This window comes from Camelus ferus, chromosome 5 (assembly GCF_009834535.1).
Source record: "Camelus ferus isolate YT-003-E chromosome 5, BCGSAC_Cfer_1.0, whole genome shotgun sequence".
NCBI classification, from domain to species: Eukaryota; Metazoa; Chordata; class Mammalia; order Artiodactyla; family Camelidae; genus Camelus; species Camelus ferus.
This window is the reverse complement of record NC_045700.1, coordinates 2,581,372-2,606,141: the sequence shown is the minus strand read 5'-3', so window position 1 is coordinate 2,606,141 and position 24,770 is coordinate 2,581,372. Positions and strand designations below refer to the sequence as shown.

General features: G+C 41.9%; 1 protein-coding gene across 1 annotated transcript in view; it reads right to left on the bottom strand.

Moving 5' to 3' along the window:
* CNTNAP5 (contactin associated protein family member 5) overlaps nt 1–24,770 on the bottom strand; it is a 735,160-nt gene that overhangs the window by 535,876 nt on the left and 174,514 nt on the right. The window contains 1 exon segment of the mRNA XM_032479187.1: nt 17,497–17,690. Within this exon segment, the coding sequence (XP_032335078.1) occupies nt 17,497–17,690 (194 nt within the window).

The window sequence follows — 24,770 nt, the reverse complement described above, 5'->3', positions numbered from 1 at the left end:
TTAATTCTGCTGGGAAGATATTTGTGTTTTAAAGATGTCTATATTTAAATGAGCTCCAACTGTAAAAAGGAAGAACAAATCTGACTCCATATTGGATCTATTCCTTTAGTTCTAACTCTGTGCGGGTTCTGCACCTTTTGTAAAAGAATGTTGCCTACAGCCTGAAATAGACAGTGGAGCCCATTCTCAAGGCTCTGACCTTTAAAAGTATAACACTTCTCCATTCATGTAGAGATAAAAAGTTGCAAGATGGAGAAGAACATGTGACTTATTGGAGGTTTACAAGAACATCATGACTTGACTTATGAGGACAGCTGCAAGAACGAAGGATTCTGACACCAAGAAGTTTGCAACAACCATCCACACTTCCTCCCCTTTTAGTATAAAAGGAGTTTGAATTTTGAGTTGGATGAGACATGGTTCTCAGGGACATGAGTCCCCCATCTTCTCAATCTGTTTACTTTCCAAATAAAGTCATTATTGCTTGTCCTCAGCACTTTGTCTCCTGATTTACTGTCCTTTTGTGCAGTGAGCAGAATGAGTTTGGACTCAGTAACACAACTCAGGGAGCTCACTACCTCTTCAGTTGCTAGATGAACTGTATTGTCCGATAAATGTGGACCCCAAGAATTTTAGGATCAATGTACATCACTATTCAGAATGACTATTTTATTTTTTAAATTGTCATAAAAAATTCATGATACAATGAACCCATAACCCTCTCTAATGCTTTTATAAAATTATAATTTAATATAAATTGCATAAAATAAAATAGAAATGGAATTAGGGATACATCCCCACTGAAAAAGTAAATACAAGATAGAACTCCATCTCTTAAGATACTTACAAATGAGATTAGGAAAGGGAAAAATTCTTTAGTAAATACAATAATTTGTCAAAATTAAGAGGTGAAAATTGTACTCCATTTCTGTGCGTGTATTGTGTGTGTGCAGCTATAATATTATTGTATTTACCACGAGTCAGATCTGTAGGCAAGGGATTCTGTTTTACATTGCCTGGTGTTTTAATTTCAGGATGTAGCTCTTTATTAATGGGTGAATTAACCTTTCTTTTCAAACTCTAAGAATTAATCTGTCTCATCTAAAGCATTTTGTATTATGAAACCTATAAAGCTATGATGGCTGGAGGCATTCCTGGTTATTGATATATGCATTTAAAATTATTCCACATTGTTTAATTTCAAATGACCACAGGTGAAGATCTGCATTATCACAGGTGTCAGTCAGAAGACAGTCTTTGGAGTCTTAGAGGTGAGTCTTAGAAGACAGTTACCATGCCATTCTCTTTGCCACTGTGTTACTTGTTTAGTGGAATTCCATTAAGTGAACCCTGTGAGAGCGTGGCCTCATATTTTCCTGGATTATTGTGTAACAACCAGAGGGCCAATGTCTTCCTGAAGCACAGCACACAGCAAGACTCAATTAGAACTTGTAGCCTTAAACGTACAGTACTGTTCATATTTTTCAAATAATGAAGGGTGAGAGAAGGTTCTGCATGTCTCAGACATCCAAAGAGGCATTTTAGTGTCATCTTGCATTTGCCCAACTGCCACCTTGGAACCCATGTATAACAACATATTCACCATCTTCCAAATTAGGTATAATGAACCCTCTTTCCTCAGCGATGTCATTAATCCAACAATTACTGTCTTGAAATGCCTGTCATATCATCTTTGGTCATGTGCAAAGATCATATTCTTGGAGCATCACTATGTGGCTAATTCTTGAAAACAGTTTGCTGGGAACAAATTAATGAGGCATTGCACCCTCTTCTTTCCCCTGACAACTCCAGCTGCTTCCTCCAAGTTCATCCATTGCCCACACTTCAGGTCTCTAGCCATCCAGAGTCAATGCATTATCGGCATTGCTGGTGGTGGGTGTTTTTCTCATGCCAAGCCATTTGCACGGGCCCCTTTTTGCTTGCGAGCTGATGTTCCTATGAATATGTGTGCTATATAAGAACAGCCTTAATGAGCTATGGGCAGAAGGTAATCCCTAGCAAATGCATAAATTGCATGGCTTTCAAGTCAAATTTATAATGATGGAGAAGTAATTTTAGAGAACACTTCAGTTTTATCACTGTGGAATGAAGCAACCAGGGCAAATAGTCAATGTATTACTATCAAAAATTTACTGTCTGCAAGGCAAAAGTAGAGAGATGGAGATGCATGTCAGACTGGGCTCCGTCTTCCAAAACTGCATTGTCCAGTTTCTTGGACAAGACTGGCTCACACAGAACAATGTTTGGAGGGATCACAACAAAACACAGAGAAGAATTGCTACAAGTCCTAAGAGATGACTCAACAGATGTGCAAGAGATCACTTCTACTTGAAGTCATTGATTCAGAAGCATCATTGTGGGCTTGGGATGATGTCTGAACTGGATATTAAAAGACAAGAGGAAATTTCCAGATGTGGAGATGTATATGGTGAAAGGACTTGGAGAGACTGAAGGAGAATTCCAGGTGACGGTGCTACCATGAGTAAAGGCTTAAACAAAATTATTCTTTCATAGTTCTGGAAGCCAGAAGCCCAAAATCAAAGTGTCAGCAGAGGCTTCTGGTACCCCTTAGCAATCCTTGGTGCTCCCTGACTTGTAACTGCATCACTTGGTCCGTGCCTCCATCTTTTTACATTCTTGCCAGTGTTAATTGCTGTCTTCTCTTCAGTTTATAAGGAGGCAAGTCAATGCATTTAGAGCTCTCCCTAATTCTAGGATGATCTCATCTCAAGATTCTTAACTACTTACACTCACAAAGACCTAATTTCGAAAAGAAGTCCACATTCTGAGGTTCCCAGGTGGACATGAATTTATGGGGGTCATTATTCAACCCTCTACAAGTCTGTGTGCAAGTTAAAAAGTGACCAAAAAGACAGTTTAAACTTGGAGCCCCTATACACACTTTCACTCAGTGGAGGAGTGATTTGGCTTCCTCTGACGTTCTTTTGTGCGTGGTTTTTTGGGGGGAGGTTTTATTTATTTATTATTTTACTTATTTATTTGTTTACTTTTATTTATTTATTTATTTACTTACTTTTATTTATTTATTTACTTTTAGTGGCGGAGCTGGGGATTGAACCCAGGACCTCGTGCATGCTAAGCACATGTTATACCACTGAGCTATACCCTCCCCCCCATTTTTTAATTTTAAATTTTTGGAGGAGGAGGAATTACATTTATTTATTTATTTTTAATGGCGAAGCCTAGGGTTTCTATACTGACTGCACGAGATCATACAGATTCCTAAAGACTTTGACCTTGTAAAATCACTGGAGTCTTACAACCTCAGTTTTACCCGTTGGTGGCCCTTCTATTGTGTTTAAACTTTAAACTCTTAATAAAGTATCACAGGCGACCTTGAATTGACATTCGGGGGAGGGTCATCCAACATCACTTAATATCTTAATAGCATGGCTTGTCCTCTAGTCAAACACGTTCAAAAGGTACTACACTTTGTTATCTTCTGAGTTAATTGGACGTTGCTCACTGTGAATTAATGGGCCCTGGAAGTTAATTGACCACATAATTTACCATCCAAACCAAAATATTTCTGAGAGTGAAAGGTGGCCCAACTAAAAATTACACTAGAAAAACAGGTACAAACAAGGGATTTACCTGAACAGCCCAGAAGTTGCAGCCACCACTATACCTGTCCAGCCTTATCTCCTATGTCCCCAACATCGGTCCCAAGTTTCAACCAAACGGATGCCATTTCTGTTATTTTCTGAGCAAGTAAAGGACCATATAAGTATTTTTTCCAAAACTCAAGTTGGTGGCCTGTCATGATACATACTCAGCTAATATATGTATTGAAAATGATGCAGTATGGACTTACTTCACAGAGAGTATTTATTAAAAACCTCCTTTGTGCCCACACTGGGTATCCTGCCTTTGAATAAGACATCCTTAGAGGCTCAGAGAGGTTAGGCGGCCCTGAAGATGCACACGTCAATTAGGCCAAGGGCCAGGACTGGGACAGAGGTTTCCTAATTACAAATCCTGTGTTTGTTCTACTCTGGTACCTCTCTCAAAAGGTTAAGTCACACCAGATAGAGACGATTCTGAATTTGGTGACTTAAGCACCTTCTGATCTTTAAAAAAAATTCTCTTTTTTTTTTTATTCTAGTATTTTATTAATTTTTTTTGTTCTTATTTTTTATTGGAAGTATAGTCCATTTACAATGTTAATTTCATGTGTTTGTCAAAGTAATTCAGTTACATATAGAATTTTTTTCAGATTCTTCTCCATTACATGCTATTGCAAGATATTGAATGTAGCTCCCTGTGCTATACAGTAAATTCCTGTTGTTTGTTATACATATAGTGGTGTGTATCTGTTAATTCCAAGCTCCTAATCTCACCCTCCCTATCCTTAAACAAATCTTGAACCCTGATTCCTGTTCTCTTCCAGGTCCAGAATCTGTTACATTCTTCTTGCCCACCACCCCCTCCTTGAGGTCTTATCGCCTACCTCTTTGTCTGAAACCTGCTGGTAATTGAGACTTTGGGTAACAAAATATTCGCTCACGTGGGATTTGTTTTTTTTTTTTTTTTCCACAGTGGAAGGAGGCTAAGGAAAATGTGTCAGTAGTAAAACAAATTACAAAACAAGTTTGTGCTTCTGGAAATCAGTCAAAAGTCAGCATTTCGACTGCTTCATTTTGACCTGCTAGCCAGCCCATTCTGAAATGAATAAGCCAGACTCTGCTGTTACCCAGCAGTGCCAAGAATAGAGGCTGATACATGATTCTTGAGATTCTGAGCCTCCAGCCAGATGTCCCTCATGAGGTTCCATCCTAAACCAAGGCCCCGGGTTTTCATTTTGAAGCTATGCTCGAATGATTTTCCCTGGGACTGATTTAAACAAAGTGTCCATGGCTGAAAATCTGCTCAGTGTTCAATTCCAGGACCTCCAGGGGGTCTGTCTCGTTTCTAGACCCATTTACATTTTATGTCGTGTTAGTTAGTAACCCATCTCTGCCCCCAAGAGTGGCAGACACTTCATCTCTCCTGGGAGCCATCCTTACCCCAAAAGGGGAGATATTTAACTCTTCAGAGCCACTCAGGCCCTGCTCTCTGCCTCTTACCAGCCGGCACCTCACATGTCACGGCCTCTGGAATTCACAGATGCCACTGACCTAGAAAATACACTGGGAGTACGAGAAGGGCTATTTTTTTTATGGTAAGAGTATTTTTTTTTAATTGAAGTATAGTCAGTTACAATGTGTCAGTTACAATGTGTCAGTTACAATGTGTCGATTCCTGGTGCACAGTCATACATGTTCATACATATATTCCTTTTCATATTCTTTTTCATTACCGGTTACTCCAAGATATCGAACATAGTTATTTTGAGGTAATTATAATCTTGCACTTGAGGGAAGAAAGGTGCCTTTTAGGATTCTGGCAAAGTCTTGGCAGCATTCACAGCTGCTCCATATAAGGATTCAAAGATTGCTAATTTGACCACCTCTTATATGTCGGGGGCGTTGGGGTCTGTAAGGTTAATACTTCAATGAATTCTTGCATCACTCTGAGTAGGTTTTATAAACTTTTATAGAGGTGAGCTTTGAGGTTCAGAGAGATAAAGTGCTGCTCAGGGTGACCCTGCTAGGAAGCAGCAGAAAATCAAACTCAGATTTGACTAAATCCAAAGTTCGTGCTCGAAATCTGCTCATAAAGGAGTATTGTATTAAGGACTGTTGAATTAAAAGAGACTCGAATGAAATGATATAATCCTGATCCAGTTTGAATAAAAAATCCTCCTTCTTCCTCATCTTCTTATCTAAATCCATGGAGTGCTGTCCGACTAGTGTTAGATAAACAAAGGTGGTTGTAAGTGGAAAACGATTAGTTCAGGGTCCAAGCTCCCTTATTAGTATGCGGTCTGCCAGGACTCTGAGAAGTGGTGCCCAATTATTCCCCAAATGCATGCATTTATTTTCTTTGACTTCTTTTTCTTGTTTTAAATGAGGAAATCACCCAAGTTATGGAACAACAGAGCAACACACCTAACAAATCTTTAATATGTTCCTTCATCTGGGATTATCCTGATTGGAGAAGAGCAAAGAAATGTGACTGTCTCAAAGAACTGTGATGGCTGGTTTTTAAAGTAAGGCAGCTGATACATCTGTATTAGCAAGCAGGTAGCTCTTGATTGATTGCGGACGAGTCGTGTAGTGGGAAGATGAGAGTTTGGACTCCAATGGCCCCTTTTCAGAACTCAGTCTTGCTTCTCACCTGGATCTGGGTTCATGATTCACTCCAGGAGCCTGTTTCATCTTTAAGTGGAAATAATCTCTCCTCTGCAGAGTTTATAAAAGCAGTCAGCACAAACGTGACCCACAGTAAACACTCAATATATGTTGCAAATACCGTTGTTTCTAATATGCCTAAAAGGTGGATTCAGGGGAAAAAAATACATGCAGTTGCAATCCCATCAACTAGTCCTTCTCATTCAGAGGTAATCTCTGCTGTGAAATGTTAGCGTCCAGCTTGGTCATTATGTCATGAAAGTCCTATGCTGTCTCTGTTCTCTGCACTTGAATACGGCTTTGGCAACTAGAAACAGAACCTGAGAATAACTTGGCACAATGTATGCATCATTGTTGTTGTGACAGCTAATCTCAATATTACAATTCTATTCTTTAAATTTTTTATTGAGGCATATAGTCAGTTTACAATGCTGTGTCAATTTCTGGTGTACAGCACAATGCTTCAGTCATACAATATTACAAAATAATTGGGGCAAAAATCTTCTGAATCCCCTAGTAACTGTCAGAAAGGTAAAGATAGTTTGAAAGATCAGAATTTATAATTAAGAAAAAAGATGAAGTGTGCTAAGATTTAAAGATACGTGCATGAGTATATACACATATATATACCCTATTTATTTATTTATTTATTTATTTATTTATTTATTTATTTATTTGAAATTAAATTGTTGTTGTTGTTGTTGAGGGAAGTAAATTAAGTTTATTTTTTAATGGAGATACTGGGGATTGAACCCAGGACCTCATGCATGCTAAGCACACACTCTACCACTAAGCTTACCCTCCCCCTTTTTTATAAATAAATAAATATATATATATATATATTTCAATTTATTTAAAGGTAAATGTACAAACATATATTTAAATCTATAAATATATATTCATATAATTTAAATCTATAAATATATGTACATATATATCTCTAGTAATATGTATACATATGCATGGGTACATATTTGTGTATATATAGACATACACATACATATGTGCATATGTATATATCAATGTAATTTGCAACTCTAGCTTAAATAACAGGATCACATTCTAAAAACAGCAGATTTTTCATTCATATCTCTTACATTTAAATAAGGTCATCTGTAAGGTTTCAAGTTTCCGGAAAAAAATTTGAACGTTTACAAAGTATTTTTACTGACTTTGCAATTACCTCACAAGTTTTTGTAACTGGGCAGTCATTTTTAAAACCTCTCTGCCATGTTGCAGGAAGAAAGACTTTCATTTTCTTACACGATCATCTGGCTTTTCCTTTGACCAAACTGACAAAGCCATTTATTCTGCTGTCATTTAATTGTTTTAGAACTTACTCATTAAATGACAGTCCATGGCAAAAAGAGAATTCAACTCGTAACGTGAGAAGGGTGAGGGATGGATGTATCGAGGCATCACTAGCCAGAGATGAGAATCCTGACCGAAGAAGGAGAAACGGGACTCCCGGGCATGCTGGGCAGCCGCCTCTCCCAGGGAGGTCCCCGAGATTAAGTGACCCGGGCTCAGCCGAGCAGAGCGGTGCTCCTCACCATGAACCACCTGGAGATGCACCTGCAGATGCTACCTGTGGCAGCCGTGGCATCTCTGGACCGAGCGGCATGGGGCAGGCAACTTGATGGTGGAGTTGAGGGGCAGACCTCCAGGCAGAGCGTGGCTGGCAAGCACAGGACCCGCCCTCAAGGGTTCCGTTTATTCGGGAGGCTCAGGGTGCCCCTCCCAAGCTGGGGCTCAGTGCTGCCTCTGTACCTGCCCAATCATTCTTAAGTTCTCACATGCTTACAGCACTCACATAAATACAGTGTCTGAGACACAACATGACACCCACAAAAGTATGCGTGACCTAGGGAAGGCTGGCAGAATCCCTGGGCGTAGAAATTTAGGGCAGAAAGTCCTGCCCCATGAGAGTAAAACTGGATGTATATCAGGGACCTCTCCCCTTCCCTCTTGCCCACACTCGCAGACGGTCCCACACAGGTAACATCTGAGTTGTTTGGAGCAAGGCACCAACTTGATCAGGCTTATCTACTTGGTCCTTACCAGTTCCTTCTACTTGCTTTCACAGTCCATTAATGGGACTCTGGCCCTCAATTATTGCAGTACATCGGAAATAGGGACAAATAAATGAAAATTGTGCATGCACCATTGCACGATCAAAATAGCTAATGGAAAAAAACTTCATTGCACATATTACACTGAGAAGTCAGAAACTTCACGCTCTCACCTATGCGCCCATCTGTGCATATCTTTTCAGTGTGTATCTTTCCATGTTTTTATCTTACCTCTGACTAAGGATTTCTACATTCTACTCTTGAAGTGTCCTTAATTTATTGCAGGCAGAATGTGCCTAACAGATGCTTGATTCCCTAAATTACAGTCAGATAAGACAGAATGTTAGAGGTCCATGATTCTCTGAGACAGATTTTTTGTTGTTGTTGTTGTTTTTGCTCTGCAAGTACATCTCCCTTCCTACACCACAAAGCACCCATGACGTTCAGGTCAGAATAATTTCAGCCCGATTTTTATGACTCGCTCTCCCGACCTCCAATACTTAAAAAGATGCAAAACAATAAAGCACTGTTTCTTCTTTCCATGGACTCATGATTTAATTTCCAAATACGTCTTGAGTCCCTAAATTAAGAGAATTATTTTCCAGGCTAGAGTCTAAACAAATTTAGGACTATCCTTCAACTCATCTCTCTAACTCAGAGAGCGTGCACAGCCGCAGGGGTACCATGGGTGACAAAGCAGAGGTGAGGATGCCCTCCCGCACCAACGATGGTGATTGGTCAGGGTCAGGTTTGAAACACAAGAACAACTTCTGCCCACACTCTTATTTTGCTTGAGTTCTCTCCTTTCATTAGCATTGAGGCAAAAAAAAAAAAAAAAAAAAAAAACCTGACCAAACAAACAAACAAAAAAACACCTGGAAACCATACTTCACAGGAATAGAAATTTGCGGTTGCTATATTATATTTTTGTCCTTAATATCAACCACGATCATTAAAATAATAAGCGTGATGAAGCCTACTTTCCTTTGCACCTTTTTTCTTCAACACACTTGAGAGACTGTTAGCCTCCTTGAGGTCCCTGCCAGCCTGGAGTCTTTCCATCTGGCTAGAGCCAAGTAGACACCCAGGGCTCTAGACTTTGGCTTAGAGACCTTTTCTTTAGGTCAGTAACTCCCCCAGGTGCTTCTGTCTGCTAACAGGACTCCTCAATAATAGTCTTTAATGAGCTTGGGTGGGGAGCTGCCTTTGCCTGGAACCACACAGAGATCTTACCTTTTCCACTGAGTATTCAGTTTATTTAAAAAACAAAAACAAAAACAAAAACAAAAAAACAAAAACAAAAGAACACCTGACTTATTAAGCTTGTGTCCCATTTTGCACACAAAACTCAAAAGAGAGAAAACCGAGAGCTAGGGTTCTCGCTGGGCATCCTCACCAGGTGTGTCCCCTGCATGTCACAGTGGTGGTGACGATATCCATTTGTTTCTCTAGCACTGGGTAAGGCGCCCAGGAATTCACCCAGTTATAATTTACACAGTGTTTCTTGCAATGAGGCTCCTTGCCAGTAGCACCGGAATCACCTAAGCTATTGTGATAAATGCAAATTCTCAGACCCACTCCAGACCGACCGGATCAGAAGCTCTGCTCCGGTGCAGAAGCTCTGGACCAGAGATCTGCATCTTAATGAGCCCCAGGGGACATGCTGACATCCATTCATTTTTGAGACTCTCATTTACAGACCACAAGAGGTAGGTTCACTTATTATACTTACTTAACAGAGGAAGAAACTGAGCCTCCTAGGGTTTTAGTTATTTATCAAAGTCACAGAATCTCTAGCTGTTAAGACTTTAAAGCCAGAGATAATCTCTGCTAAAAAAAAAAAAAAGAAAAAGAAAAAAGATCATGGTAGTCGAAAGCTACATGAATAAAGGCTAGTGAATAAGATTTCTTCCTTCTGGTTGTTATACATAATTCAATATATTTACACAAAAAAGTTTGATGGTTTGCTACATGTGAAAGCTGAGATATCAACTCTAATTTCTCCTGAAATTAGTATCTCCAAAACCTAACTGGTTTATGCCTATTGGAAATACAAGTGTAAGTCAAGTTTCCCATGAACCATTAAGTACCTTAACACTAAGATTGATTTAATAGCAGTGGATTTGGAAGAATTAATTTTAAGCAGATCACCCTCCTTACTCTGATGTCAGCTGCTGGATCCTTTCCCATTACAAATGCAGCTGGTTTGTAGGAGACTGCAAACATCTGCTCTCCCCTAGAAAGTGTCCATGTGATTATTAATCCTGAAGGCTCCATGTGGACTCCCTGTCCCTGGGATGTGTTTAAATGCCACACCTGTAACTGTGGGCAAGATTTCTACTCCTTCAAGAGGCTAGACCCCATGTGGGGAAGTTCTCTGAAACATGTCAGCAAAGTCTACCATTAAGAAGGGCAAACAGATGGGTGTCAATGAGGAACTTTCAAGGGCTAAGTGTGGAACCAGAGGGCTGGAGGGAAGACTGCTGATGCTGGGGTGAGGACCAGCTGTTGCTTCCACGATGCTAATTGGCCAGTTGTTCCCTGGCCCTTTTCTGCAGAGATTCACCCAGTGATAAGAGGATCTCAGGTCGGCAACAGTGCTCAGCACAGAACCATGAGGGCTTGAGGGTTTGAGGGTTTGAAGTTTTGAAGGCCTTTAATTGTTCTAAACTGGATCCACAGGGAAGCTCAGGGTTTGTTACCATGTCTTTCCCAATTCAAGCCATCAGGCAGCCCATAAACAGAAGGGTCTGAGCGGGGAGGTTCTAGATAAATGATGGTAAAAGGCCTGGAAGGTTCTAGATAAATGCCTGCCATGGACAGGGAGAACGGTCACTCCAACAAGGTTTAGTAGCATTTTCAAGGTCATGTAAGCAACCAAAGGTGCAGCTGGAATCTGACCATCTTTGAAAGTCTTTGCATTTCTCTTCATCCCTGTTTCTGTTGGTCTGGTACATGGTGAAAACTTGCCCTGCTGGTGGTCTCCATTAAATTGAGGGCAAGATCTTGAACATACCAAGCCCGTAAATGAGTTTTTAACAATGGCCAACTAGGAAATGAAAAGCTATACTAAAGCTTAGGTGTGTGTGTATATGTGTGTGCATGTGTGTGTGTGTGTGTGTGTATGTATATATATATACACACACATATATATATATGAGAAAACTAGCAGCCAAATATATAAAATAGATAAACAACAAGGTCCTAATGTACAGCACAGGGAACTATATTCAGAATCTTGTATTATAATGAAAAAGAATACACACACACACACACACACACACATATATGTAACTGAATCACTATGCTGTACACCAGAAACTAATACATTGTAAATTAACCATGTGTCAATAAAAAAAAACTTGAAAAATATATTTAATAGCATTTTCTTATACATAGTCTATGTTGTTTAACAAAAAAATGTCAAAACAAAGTGACTAACACACAATGACTTACTTGCTTTGGTCTGTGGCTGAAGATGTGCTGGTACTAGAAGTTTACAATCTGCAGCCAGCCTTGCTCTCCACAGTTACCAGGGAAAACTTGAATCTAAATGTATTCATTTGGGTGTCTTCAATACTTATTATATATCTTCCTTTAAGCATTTGCTTATAGCATTTCCCCTAAAACAGAGCAGCACCCTGTGGGGCCTGCTGGGGGACAGAACCACCTCTTGTTTGTAGAAAAGCCTTAGTGTCCTAGGCCTTCCCCCAGTTCCAAAGGGCAACTTTAATCAGAGAAGTGAGAAAATGCAGAAACAATGGAAAGTAGTCAAGCAAGGCAAAATAATAATAGTTTAGCTATAAAACAAAGTCAAGGACTTATGTTCCTCCAGAAGGGCTATAGTAACATCCTGAGCCATATCTTTGAGCTGTTTTGTAGATATTAAAACCTCCACCAGGTGGAAGAAGTTAACTGCATGCTGACTGCCAGCGTAGGATGGGTTGGAGCCAGAAGGTTGATGATTGAGATTCCCAAACATTACTCTGTTACCTCACCATCAACCAATCAGAGAATTGTGCATGAGCTGATCACACACCCTGAGACCCTCCCCCTCATGCTGTCTTTAAACACCCTCCCCTAAAAGCCAGTGGGGAGTTTGAGTCCTTTGAGCATGAGCTGCCCATTCTCCTTGCTTGGCACCCTGTGATAAATGCTGTACTTTCCTTCACTACAACCTGGTGTCAGTAGATTGGCTTTCCTGTGAGTTGGGCGAGTGGACCCAAGTTTGTTTCAGTAACACTCCTGCTATGAATTCTCCTCCTTTCCTACCATTTCCTCCTTCTACCTTCCTACATTATTGAATTTTTATTATGCATACAGCATTTTGTAGTTTCCAGGAAGCCAAAGTAACTAAACATGGTCCCTGCTCTTTGGACCCATCAAAGTCTGCCCCAGCCATGCGCTCCCTGCCATCAGGGCTCCTTACACAGATGTGCTGTGTTGTGGTGCCTCTTAATGGTCCTGCACGTTCACAGGAGGGACAAACATAACTTCAAGCCCTTTGTTATGCACGACACCCAGCATGGTGTTCGGTGTTTAATGAGAATTTAAAAGATATATGTTGATGGTAATGAGATTCTCACTCTTAAATTGTTTTCTGAAATGAGTTGGCTTAAAATACTGCATCAAACAGTGATCAATACTCAGGGTATTTTAGGCCAAATTGGCAGAATAAATATGTATAAATCATGAAGATCAGAGCAGCTCCCAGAGCGTTTAGAAGTCACTGGAGGGTGAAATCAGGGAACTGATGACCTAAATGTATAATCCATTGTTTCAATTGACCTTTGTGAGAGAAAATGCTGGGTAGCATATGCAAGCCTTTCATGTAAGACAGACTCCAGAAAGCTACAGAAAGTCACAGACCATCACATCATACAGACCAAAGGACTCTATGATAAAAGACTAGGTGGCTGATGTATCTGAGAAGAGGCAACATGATTTTTATAAGAGAAAATTGTCAACTGAATATGAATAAGAGTCCATGTATGCAGATAATGGTCTTCAGGGTTAGGAGAAGAGGAAAGGGCTCCTGACTGACTTGTACAAGATCAGTCATGGGCAACGTGGATAAGTGATTTAAAAATAAGACCCCTTATGTTAAAGCACAAGCACAAGTGGCTGTCTTTGAAATTTCATAGTGATAAACAGCAGAACATAAGGGAGACTGCAATGTGCATAGAGGGCAATGCATTTTGGGGACACTTAGGAGTTGTGTGTAGGAAACAGGTGTATTCAGGAAGGATGTGAACTCTCACACGAAGGACCCATGACTGAAAAGGTAATTCGTGGGTATAACAGGGACAGGAAGTGATTCCCCTGAAACATCTTTCAAAATGATTGGTAACAGGACTTTGATCTCTTTGGATTTGGAGAGTTAGAGGTTCCTTTGTTCCAAAGAAGTTTATCCACTTTACTGAACCCTGGCTAGCACTGCTGCTCAGAGTTAGAGTCTTGATATTTGTATTGATTTGGCATGTCGACAAGCCAGACAGAAAGAGATTTTTGGATGTGCTAAGATTCTAAAAGTGTTGCTAAGTTTGTCCCTGAGACACCTTCACATTTGATTATTTAGTGACATGGGGAACCCTGGCTTATATATAAATCATGAAGCATCACTCAGCCGCTGCTTGGTGGCCTCATTCATGAACATTCCATCCAGTGCCAGAGCTGAAACTCTAAAAATTGGATTTTTACAGCTTGAATATTTGTGACTGTATGTTGGACAGTTACATTTCCAGGATTCTTGTTTCATAATAAACTTTGAAAAACAAAATAAATCTCTTGAGTACTGGTAAACTGATATCCCATCCAAGGAATGTACAATAATTGTACTGCTTGGTAAATCAACTTAAAAAACATTACAAACTCTGTATCATCTGAAAATGGAAGATTTTCCAAAGACCACATGAAACCCTAATTCAAGAACTTATTTTCAAAACAGAAACAGACTCACAGACAGAAAACAAATTTATGGTTACCTATGGGAAAGGGGGTGGAAAGGGATAAATTGGGAGTTCGAAATTTGCAAATTCTAACCACTATATATAAAATAGATGAACAACAAGTTCATACGGTACAGCACAGGGAACTATATTCAATATCTTATAGTAACTTATGGTGAAAAATATTATGAAAACAAGAACATGTATTTTCATGTATGACTGAAGCATGCTGTACACCAGAAATTGACACAACACTGTAAACTGACTATACTTCAATTAAAAAAAATATATATATATATAAAAAAAAGCAAACAAACAAAAAGAGATGCCCTACTTCCATGCTACACCACCGTTAGTTAAGTCAATACTTGGTACTGATGGTTTGAGGTATTGACTTTTTTCTGAAAAATTAAACGGAACCATTTAGAGTTTTATAAAACCCTCTTGTTTGACAATTGCTTTCATCTTGTTTAGCAGGATTTACTCTGGTGAAGCTATAGTCTTACTTAAAGTGTTAAATTTAAAAAGAAAACTCTCAAGGTAATCTGTTTATTCAACTAGATACTACGGTGGAAAAAAAAAATGATGAATATTAGCCGCAAGTCAGATTTTACATTCGTTCATGAAGTGTTTGCTAAAATACCCTGAGTCTCTGTTTGATGGCTGTTCTGTAAGGCTGACACAGTTTCAGAGACGTTGAGCGTGACTTATAACATGCAGAAATACAGTTAGAGTTTATTGGTGCTTCTTCATTTTTATATTTTAGCAACACAGGTGAATTAAGCAATAGGGTTTAATGCTATTCTTCTGGAGTAAGTCTGACAGAGTTTACCATTAAGGTGAGAAAAGTAAATCAGTTTTGTGGAAATTAAAAAAAAATCAAGTGTAGTAAGGAAGAAATAGAAAGTACAGTTTTGTAGTCAAGTATAAATTTAGGAATAAATCTTGGTTTCGTATTCAGGCACCATTGGTGTCTGGTTACGTGAGCTTGGGTTGCTCTCTGTGAGCCCCCCGCTTCTCCTTTAGGGAGACACTGATTGCTGAATCCCCAGTGCTTGTAGAAGAACACTTACTACGTTTACAGAATGACGTCTGCTCACAAATGCAGCATGTGATTGGTGGCCAGTAGGTGTGCGTTTCCTCAGTAGGGATTCGAATGGATGTGCGCTTTTCCAGATCTGAGCCTTATTCCTGTGCGTGACTCATCACTGTGTGCCTGCCCCTGTCACCCGAGTCCTGAGGTTGCTTCCAGTGTTTGCATTTGACAGGTTGATCCTAAACCTCTTCTCCCAAGTGCCCAGCAGGCAACGTATCTCCAGGGAAGCCTCAGCTGGAATTTGACATCTTTGTGCACAACAGTTCCCCACCTCTTCTTGGCCCACCCAGTATCTTTTGCCTCCCCCCTAAAAGATCAAAGCTGTTTTGAGGGTGAGGTGAGGGACAAGGACAGGAACAGTCACCTCCCCTCCAATCCTGGAAGTCTTACTCTTTCTGCAGGTCTCGTAATAACCATTCAAACAGTAGTTCATGCCCTGTGTCCAGTCATAACAGGAATGGAGGCTGCCAGGACCTATAAGACTGGCCCCCTGTCTCTAAGGGGCTTGGAATTTTGCAGAAACGCAGGTAATCCAGGAGGGACAAGAAACTGAAACAGGCCTGAAGCCAGCTGGTCACAAGCCCAGAGAAACTGTCCGTCCTTGGAACACACCCTGATCCAGGCTAAAAGCGGGTCATTTGGTTCTAAAGAAAATAAAACTCAAGTTTTTAAAAAATATTTAGACGAAATAACTCAACACTGCCATTCAATCTGGAAAACAAAGACCAGTTCTGATTGGAAACTCCAAAGAAAAGAAATGACCCCACGACCATTTGTCTCTCTCAAGTCAACAGAAACCCTGAACACTGTTTCCCAAAAAGGAAGGCGTGCTCATTTCTCTTTTCAAACTAAACAACTGGAAAATGTCCGGGGGCTTCGAAATTGGGAAAAACATAGAAGAGGCCCCAAAAGACTATTCGTAAGATGAAGAAAATCCATACTCTCTATAAGTCACAAGCCACCGCTACAGGCAACTCAGAATAAAGATGACAATTATAATATTCTCCACATTCAATCTGCCACAGTGAATCTTAGCCCTACTTAGGGTTGCCGTTACTTCCAATTAGAAAGAGTGATGTGCAGGCAATTAACAAATAACAAGGGATAGAAAATAGAATTTTTTTTTCCAACAAAGTGTGACCAACACAGAAAAATGCTTGTGCAAACAACAGCCACTTGAAATCATAGCTGGGATTGAATTAAGGCAGGAAAATGCTAAGGAGATCATGAGAGGGAAAGATAATGCTATCAATTGCCAAATCTTCACATCGTACCAGGTTTTGAAAAAAAAAATCTGGTAATGATCTTTCCCTATACCAAAAGAGACATGAGCTAACAAGTCATTTGGTGCATGAGTTTCTGGTCCACTCTGGGTGCCTTTTTCTCTCTGTCCCGTCCCCTTTTGGGGACAGCCTTTCACTTACGCTGTGGGGTCAAGAGCTTGGACCTTGTCAGGTGGAAAGGATTTGTGTTTCGTTTTTTTTTTTTACAACTTGGCACACACTGTCCTTTGCTTCCAAGCTGAAGATTGTTTATAAAGGCAGAATAATTCTCAATTTTCTAGTTTTTTGCATTTTTTTACCCTTTTGATTATCTTCAAAACTTGCATGGAGGCAGTCAAGCCAAGTGGCTTGAAAGTCAGACCAGATTCTCAGGCCAAGATTCACAAGCTGGGCAACTTTGGACCAGTTATATATCTGAGCTGGTTCCACCATGACAAGGTCTGGAAGGTGCCCGGTAGGTAATAAACAAAGAAGTGAGTAAATTAATACATACTCAGTAAATCAACACGTTCTCAGCAAAAATCAGGCTTCGGTGGTGTGTTTCTGTTTTTATAGATGACAGAACTGAGACTCACTCGGTGCATTACCCACATTACCAGAAAAGGAGGAAAATGCTAAAGTTTTTGCAACAGACACCCTAATTTCCCTCGATACTGGAGTCACGCTGGAGATGGAGCTCATACATGGTCTAATTATTTCTGAATGGGCACTCAACAGTTATGAAGCCACCAACAATCTGGATACAGGAAAACGACATAGACGTTCACTGGGTACCATTAGCGCATCTCAGTTGCATGCATCTGATGAGAAAAGATGTCCTACCCAGATGCCGTCTTCCTGTTTGTACTGTTTCCAGTTGCGCCCCGTGTCGCTGAACATCAGGCTGTAGCTCGTCACCCAGTCAGAGCTGCCATATCTTCCCTGCGTGGCCACGGCCGTGACCTCCACCCTGCTTCCAAGGTCCATCTGGAGCCACTGCTGAGCGTTGGAGTCCGCTGGGGACCAGCCGCCCGTTCCTGGAAGACAATCAACCAGAGAGAGCTGGAGCAACATCTCACACAGCGACAGCCTCACCTCGCAGAGAAACAAAACCCTGTTCAACTAAGATGTCTTTATCCCCTCAGACATGCTCCACCCCTCTTCTTAGACCCCTGGTACTTCTTGACCCAATTTCCATTCTCCTCCATCTAATTCCCTTTCAGAGTTTAAGATTCATCTCTAATGCTGTCTCCTCTGTGATTCTTCTCTTGTCTCAGCTATCAGAGTTTTCATTTTCTGGATTCCTAATAGAATTTGCTTCATTTGTCTTTGTTTCTTTTACAACCTTCTCTTTTAACATGTCCTATACCTTCTGCCTGACTGATCTCACCTTCCTTCCTTCTTTTCTTTTTTCTTTTTCATCCCTTGCTCTCCCTTCACTGATCCTTATCGCTCTCCAGATACATGCAGCACACACACCGGGGACCTGACATTTTGCTGTGGACACAAAGAAGAGTAGTCATGGACTATGCCTTTGAGAGGCTGGTGTTCATTTATTGAGCGTATGTTCACTGAGTACCAGGAGTGGGTGAGGACTGAAGAGAGAGCGAGAGCGGCAGACAAAAATGTGTGATGTGATGCTGAAGGAAAGCTTTCAGAGAGGTAAACAGAAGGGACAAGAGGACAGAAAGGCTCGGTAGGTGACCAGAATGGACTAAAGAAGGTCACAGTGGAGTTGAAGTGAATATGGCCATTTCCTGAGCCAACAAGGTGCGATGGAGAAAAAGTTGGTGAGATGAACCTGGGCGAAGCATCTCAGAGAGATGTGAGGGAGCATGAGCACCCCTGGATCTCCCTGTTGGTCCACGTATCTGACACCCAGGAACACTCCAATATGCAAAGGAAGCCTTTGGGGCCCCAGAGTTATATTATGTGACACCATGGAACTTCATAGATCAATCTCAGCTCCTGCTTCTTTGGAAGACTTGGGGTCTAAGTTTTCTGCTTTTATTTCATATTTGAATAAAGAGGTCATTATTCATTCTTACTGACCCAAGAGTTCTCAAAATGCCTGAATCCAGAGTGGAACATATGGCAGGATGTCTCTGCCAGCCATGGTTGGGGTGAGACCATGAAACCCATCCCTTGATTGAGAACTTTGCTCAGGGTGTCAGGCTGGGTGGTTCATTGAATTTTCAACTGAAAGGCATTAATCAATAAATTCCTCTTTGTTTCAGCACAGGCCATTGAAAAACATCTAGTGATGTCCCAGTCTACTTTCTTGCTATCTCGGGAGGAGTCAGTTGGACCTCTTCTTGGTCCTGAGGAATTTCTGAACCCCGACTGGCTCCCCACTGCAGAGACAGCTTGTCATCATCTGGGAGTGGACACGTGGACACGGGTGACAGAGGACATGAGTGGGGCCCCACTCTGGCCAAAGGACACAGCCTACATGTTATGGGTCAATTTCACCCTCATCAACAGCTGTGCTATTATGCTTCTGTTTGACAAATGTTCAACAAATCTAAGAAGATTCAGATGCAGGAAAAGGCAGAGAAGCAGTACGCTCAGCACCAACCATGGAACGTCTTTATTAAGTGTTTTGCAAGACAGAAATACAGTCACAGACACTGCCAGTTGTGGTTAATACCCATTCTCTCTCCCTTCTGCTGTAATACACCTGTAGTGGGAGAATGGCTGGGCTGTGCTTTTCAGCATTCAATACAATTAGAGCTATGGCCAGATGGACACTTCTCCCCAGTAAACATGTGAGTAGAGGGTGATCTGTCACCTGCAAGCTGTTGAGTCTTTTCCCCTCTTGCTTTCCCTGTCCACTACTGATGGGTGCAGCCGACAAGGACGTAGCTGAATGCTGAACCCGGTCATGGAAGGATGCTGGGTGCCTACATCATCCTGAGTCAACTGCACTCTGAAGGAGAATTCATTCTTGTTCCAGTGAAGCTATTGTGCCCTGGAACCTTTCTGATACTGCAGTTACCCTAGCTTAATGCAAATACAAGATCTGGTGGAGTAAACAGAACCATCACATGGTACAGTGGGGGAAACCGAGACCCTGCAAGTTTAGAACACCTGGCACTCAGGTGTCAGGTACGGCCATTTGAAACTATTATATAAGGGGGAAAAAAGCTTCTAAAAAGCCTAAAAACCAATAAGGAGGGGAGGCACTGGGAGGAGACATCTGGACAGGGATTTCGAGATGCGAGTTCCCAAGTACAATTTTATCAACTGATTCTGTCTTCACTTGTGTGCCCACAGTTCCCAGTCCATTCTGCTCTCTCCCAATTTCTCAAAGCCGACAGGGAGGCTTAAGGAGGAGGAGATACCACATTTCCAGGAAATCGAAGATTATTCAGAACCTACTCTTTATTTCCCCTTCATCTCTCCTGCTGCCCGTTTCATGAGGCCTCTTTCTTCTCAAGGGAAAAAAGCCAAGTTGTGTAAATGATACGATCTCAACATCGTGAAACTCTGACACAAAGAGAAATGTGTATGGTGACTTCTTCTGGGGGGTGGAAATCGGAGTGGTTTAATCCTTTGATCCTTTCACATGTAACGTGTTTTCTAGTATCAGTTGTGTTTCTTTTATAAACTGAGACTCATTTTTTACATGTTTATTGCGTTAAGAATGTATGTCGCAGTTTGAGAGCTGGGCGATATAACATGGAATTCTTTGAGCATCAATATTTTTTTAAATTATTAAACTTAAATTAATTTAATTAGTTTAAATTATTAAACTCAAACCTTAACTATTTCTCTTTATCCCTTATTGTCCACAACTAGACTTCCCAGTCAGGCTTTAGAGCTTTTCCTTCATTTATTCTAATTATTCTGATCACATTTGCAGTATGATAAAACTGTATGCTAATGATGGAAGAAAGAAAAGACAACAAGGAACCCTCGCTGCTGCCTTGCAAAGGATAAAATCACAAAAGACTGACCCAAACCAAAGTGAAACCAAATGGAAACAAAACCAAAAGGCGGCGTTAATACTAAAACTATTTCTTCAAATCTGTCTAAAGAAAATCACATCTTCCATTTGCCCACAGTAAGGACCTTAGCTTATGAATCCCCTGAAATAAACCCGAATGGACTGGCTGCTTTTGATGTTCATTAACACATCAAGTCAAGAATTTTCCAAACCCAGGGGCTTCAGCCTAAGCTGGTAAAGCGGAGGCACACTCTCTGGGTGATAATTGCTGAGGACTCTTCCTCTGCTGTGGGAGATGCTCCCACATTACAGCTAATAGGCAAGACGCCCTGGGTTGCCTTGGTTGCTACGGCAAACATTTTTTTATCGCTTCCCCCAAACAATGAATGTGTTTTCACAGATGATGAGAGTAGCCTGAAGACACTATTTGCAGTTGCTCTAAAGACACGCTGTGCCCACACGAGCTTTCTGTCTCCGGATTATTCTCTAAATCGGGGTGTCACATACACGCAGACACTTGCGTTTGGCAAGTTGCTGGTGTGAACGCAGGCAGCCCTCTCTGGAACTGTGGCTGCGGTACCAGTGACCATTAACCGCAATTCCCATAAATCTGTAGTCTGAGCAGAATGAAATTTAATAGAATTTTAGAGGAAAATAATAAATTTAAGGGAAAAATCATCCCCTCTCAGATTTCTGTAGCATCTGAGACATGGGACCCTGGATGACTTGCAGATGGGAACTTAGTTCATACTTTCCACACCCCAAGCATCACACCTTACATCCAACATGACTTCACTTGAGGGAGAAGATGCAGCTTAAAGCCCAGAGACCTGGTCCAAGACCCAGCTCTACTCCTGAGGTTGGATGAGATGAGATTCTCAAATGTCCTCAAACCATCAGAAACACCTGGCAGGCTTGCAAAGGTGACGAGCCCCTTGGCCCACACCTGGGTAACTGACCCAGGCGCCTGACCTGGGAATCTGTATTTTTAGAAAGGTGCTCGCAGCATGCTGAGTGGTCTGGGAAGCAGTGTATGAGATAACCTCTAAAGTTTTGGCTCCACTACTCTATGAATAGTCGCTGTGTTACGTACTTATTTAGTGATCCAAGTTAGCTTACATCCGACGAGCTAGTCTTGATTATTATGAACAAAAAATAGTAGCCAGAAATCACCTCTGGATCGAAAGATGGACACTTGTCTCCAAGTTGATCCCCGCCTCCCCACATATCCAAACACAGATGGATACTTAAGGTCAGACTTAGAATTGCCAAGGACATCTAAACATTTGTGAGTTCAGAAGTGCCCATCTTTGCTCTTACTTGGACATTTTCATGCTCAGTTAGCCCTCTTGCTTCTCACCATCACCCCGCTTCCACACGCCCTCGGGGTGTTGGTTCATTCACAATAGCAGGGACAGTTGGATTGTCCTTGCTTAGTGTTCGGCAATGCCCCAGACACTTGGCAGACATCCACTCATCAGCATCACAGGAGATCTACCTGATAAGGATTATTGTCATTATCCCCATTTGACAGGAGGGAAGACCAAGGCCAGAATGATGGGGCAGCGTTTCCAAGATCACGCAATAGGTAAGTAGTAGAATACAGGACTCAAACCCAGAAAACTGACGCTCAGAGCCCAACCTTCTTCACTGCTCAGCTCCACAGCCTCGCAGCAGCAGGGACAGAGCACCCCACCCTCCTCCTCCCTCTTCATAACAGCAACTCTCCCTAGAAACATGATTCACACTTCACATCTCTTTCAGAATCTCACTAGATTCTCATGGCCATCAGCAATAGCATTTTTGCGGGGAGGTACTGGGGATTAAATCCAGGACCTCCTGCATGCTAGACGTGAGCTCTTCCACTGAGCTCCGCCCCCAACCCCCAGTGATAGTATTTCTAACTTCTATTTACTAGAGACTAAACCAGGCTTAAAGTGTCACTTAGCATACCCAGGTTACTTGGGGAGACTGCTCTCCAACCCAGTTCTGCAAATCTCTCCTCCCTGCCTGAGATTTTAACCTGAACCAGTGACTAGAGAAAACAGGAAGTCACGCTTATGGAGAATTCTAAGCAAAGTTTAATGTAGGCAAGAGGTCCACTTCCCCGCTCAGCCCTCTATACCCTGGTGCTTACACCTAACTTCACATGCTAGGGTAGGCTCTCCTGGTAAAACAGGAAAATTGGAAGGTAACGCAGAAATTCCTCAGTTGCTACCCTTACTTCCATGTCTAACTCAGTAAGAGAAATGAGAATTGATTAATGTCATACACTGGAAATGGCACGAAACAGATAGGCATGTCTTTTCTAAGCCATATTTTACAACTGTCATTCAAAAAAAAAAAAAAAAAGAGCGAATTTAGTACAGGACCAACAGGAGCTAAAATAATCACATATACATAGCATTTTCAAGCCTCATCTGTTTTAAGCACTCAGCCGGGCCATTTTTAAAAACCCTAAAATAAACCCCGAAGAGAGCGGGTTTCCTGGGCACGTGTTTCTCCCCAGATTTGCACACAGCCCTAAAAAAACCACAAGCGCCTTCGCACAAATGACTGGGAGTTTAGATTGAATTATTAGCTGCGTTGTTAATTATTAAACAGGCAGGACTTCTGTGAGCACAGATCTGAGATTTTGGAGGGGACAAAGCTACCTAGTGATGGTGATGAGTAAGGTGGACTCACCTGTAAATATTTAACTTTATACAGCAAGGGTGAGAACAGAAACAACATTCACAAACAGGCCCGTAGTGCCCGGGAGGGCTTCTTGTGTCTCCACTCTGAGCATCAGTTATGAACGGTTTGTAACAGGACCCGCATCTGGGCAGGGACTTCTGAGGCTGGGAGGCTGCTGGCTGGAACACTGGGCATCCCGCTTTTGCATCTGGGCACGTGGGGCAGGACCGAGGTGCTGTTGGATGGCCCTGGGCAGGGCTCCTACACCTGTATCTGCACAATTATTTAGGGACTAGGGAGCCTCTTAGGAGAAAAGTAAGTGGGGATTTGACCAACTACCCTGTGAGCTTCAAAATGGGTAAAAACCTGTAGGAAAACCTGGAGTGGCCCTATTGAGGCCAATCTGCAGGAGAAAATAAAGGAGATCATAAGAAAAGACTCATGTAAAGGAGGGGAGTTTGGATCCGAATGAGACCCAAGAATCGTAGTTAAGGCAGCTTCAAGGGCAGGCAGTGTCTGGTGGGGGCTGGGGACAGGGCACGCGCTGTGTATGACTTAGTCTGGGTTCCCACTTCCCAATTATGAGACATGGACTTGAGTGTAAGTAGTTCATCTGGGATCTGCCCCCAGGAAGCCAGTGAGGGCCGTGGAGATGAGACAGAGAAGGAAGGGGAACCAGTCCATGGCGCATTGGCAAGCCCTCCATTCCTGCGGGTGAGTCAGTCCCACTGATGTAGGATGTACTTTAGGGTTAGAGCAGGAGGAAAATGGGGTCAAACATTGATTGAAGGTTGCTGGAGGGCTCGGCAGTGTTTAAAGCACAGAGAAAACCCTGGGACAGAGAAGGGAAGGTGTGGTTCGTTACTGGGGTTGGAAGTGGTTCTGCTGGGGAGACCAGTAGGGCTCAACTCTGATCCTCTTGAGCAGGTGGAGTCATTTCCCAGTGCTGTGCTGACAGCCAGAACTGTTTCCTCCTCCAGGGATTTGCCCTTGACCACACAGAAGCCTTTTGGCCTGGGAAGCTACCACTTCCCATCTCCATCCCAGCCAGTGACTGACGGATACAAGGTTCAAATGATGGTTCCCCATGCCTCAAGGCGGGCTGACATTTATGGTGCGATCAGTGGTCCAGAACGCCCTCTTGGCATCCAAACGAAGCTAGACTTCAGTGGAGACCACACATCCTGCTAGCTTCCCATCCCTCAACTCCACCACCTACCGGCACAACCTGTCTCCGGAGATCATGCACGCCCCACCAATAATTTGAACAGAACGTCCCATCTCAACTCAACTTTTAAGATTTTGTTCTTGTGTTGAAGTGAGGAAAACCAAGGATCAGGGGTACCACGGGCTCTGAGACAGTGTGTGTACTTGGCCACACACTTGTCTGCCTGCCGTGTTTATGGAAGAGAGCTGGACTGTTACTCTGAAGGGTTCTGACACTTACTCCTCGGACAGTGTCTCTGTGATGTCTTCCTATAACTCTCTTCCC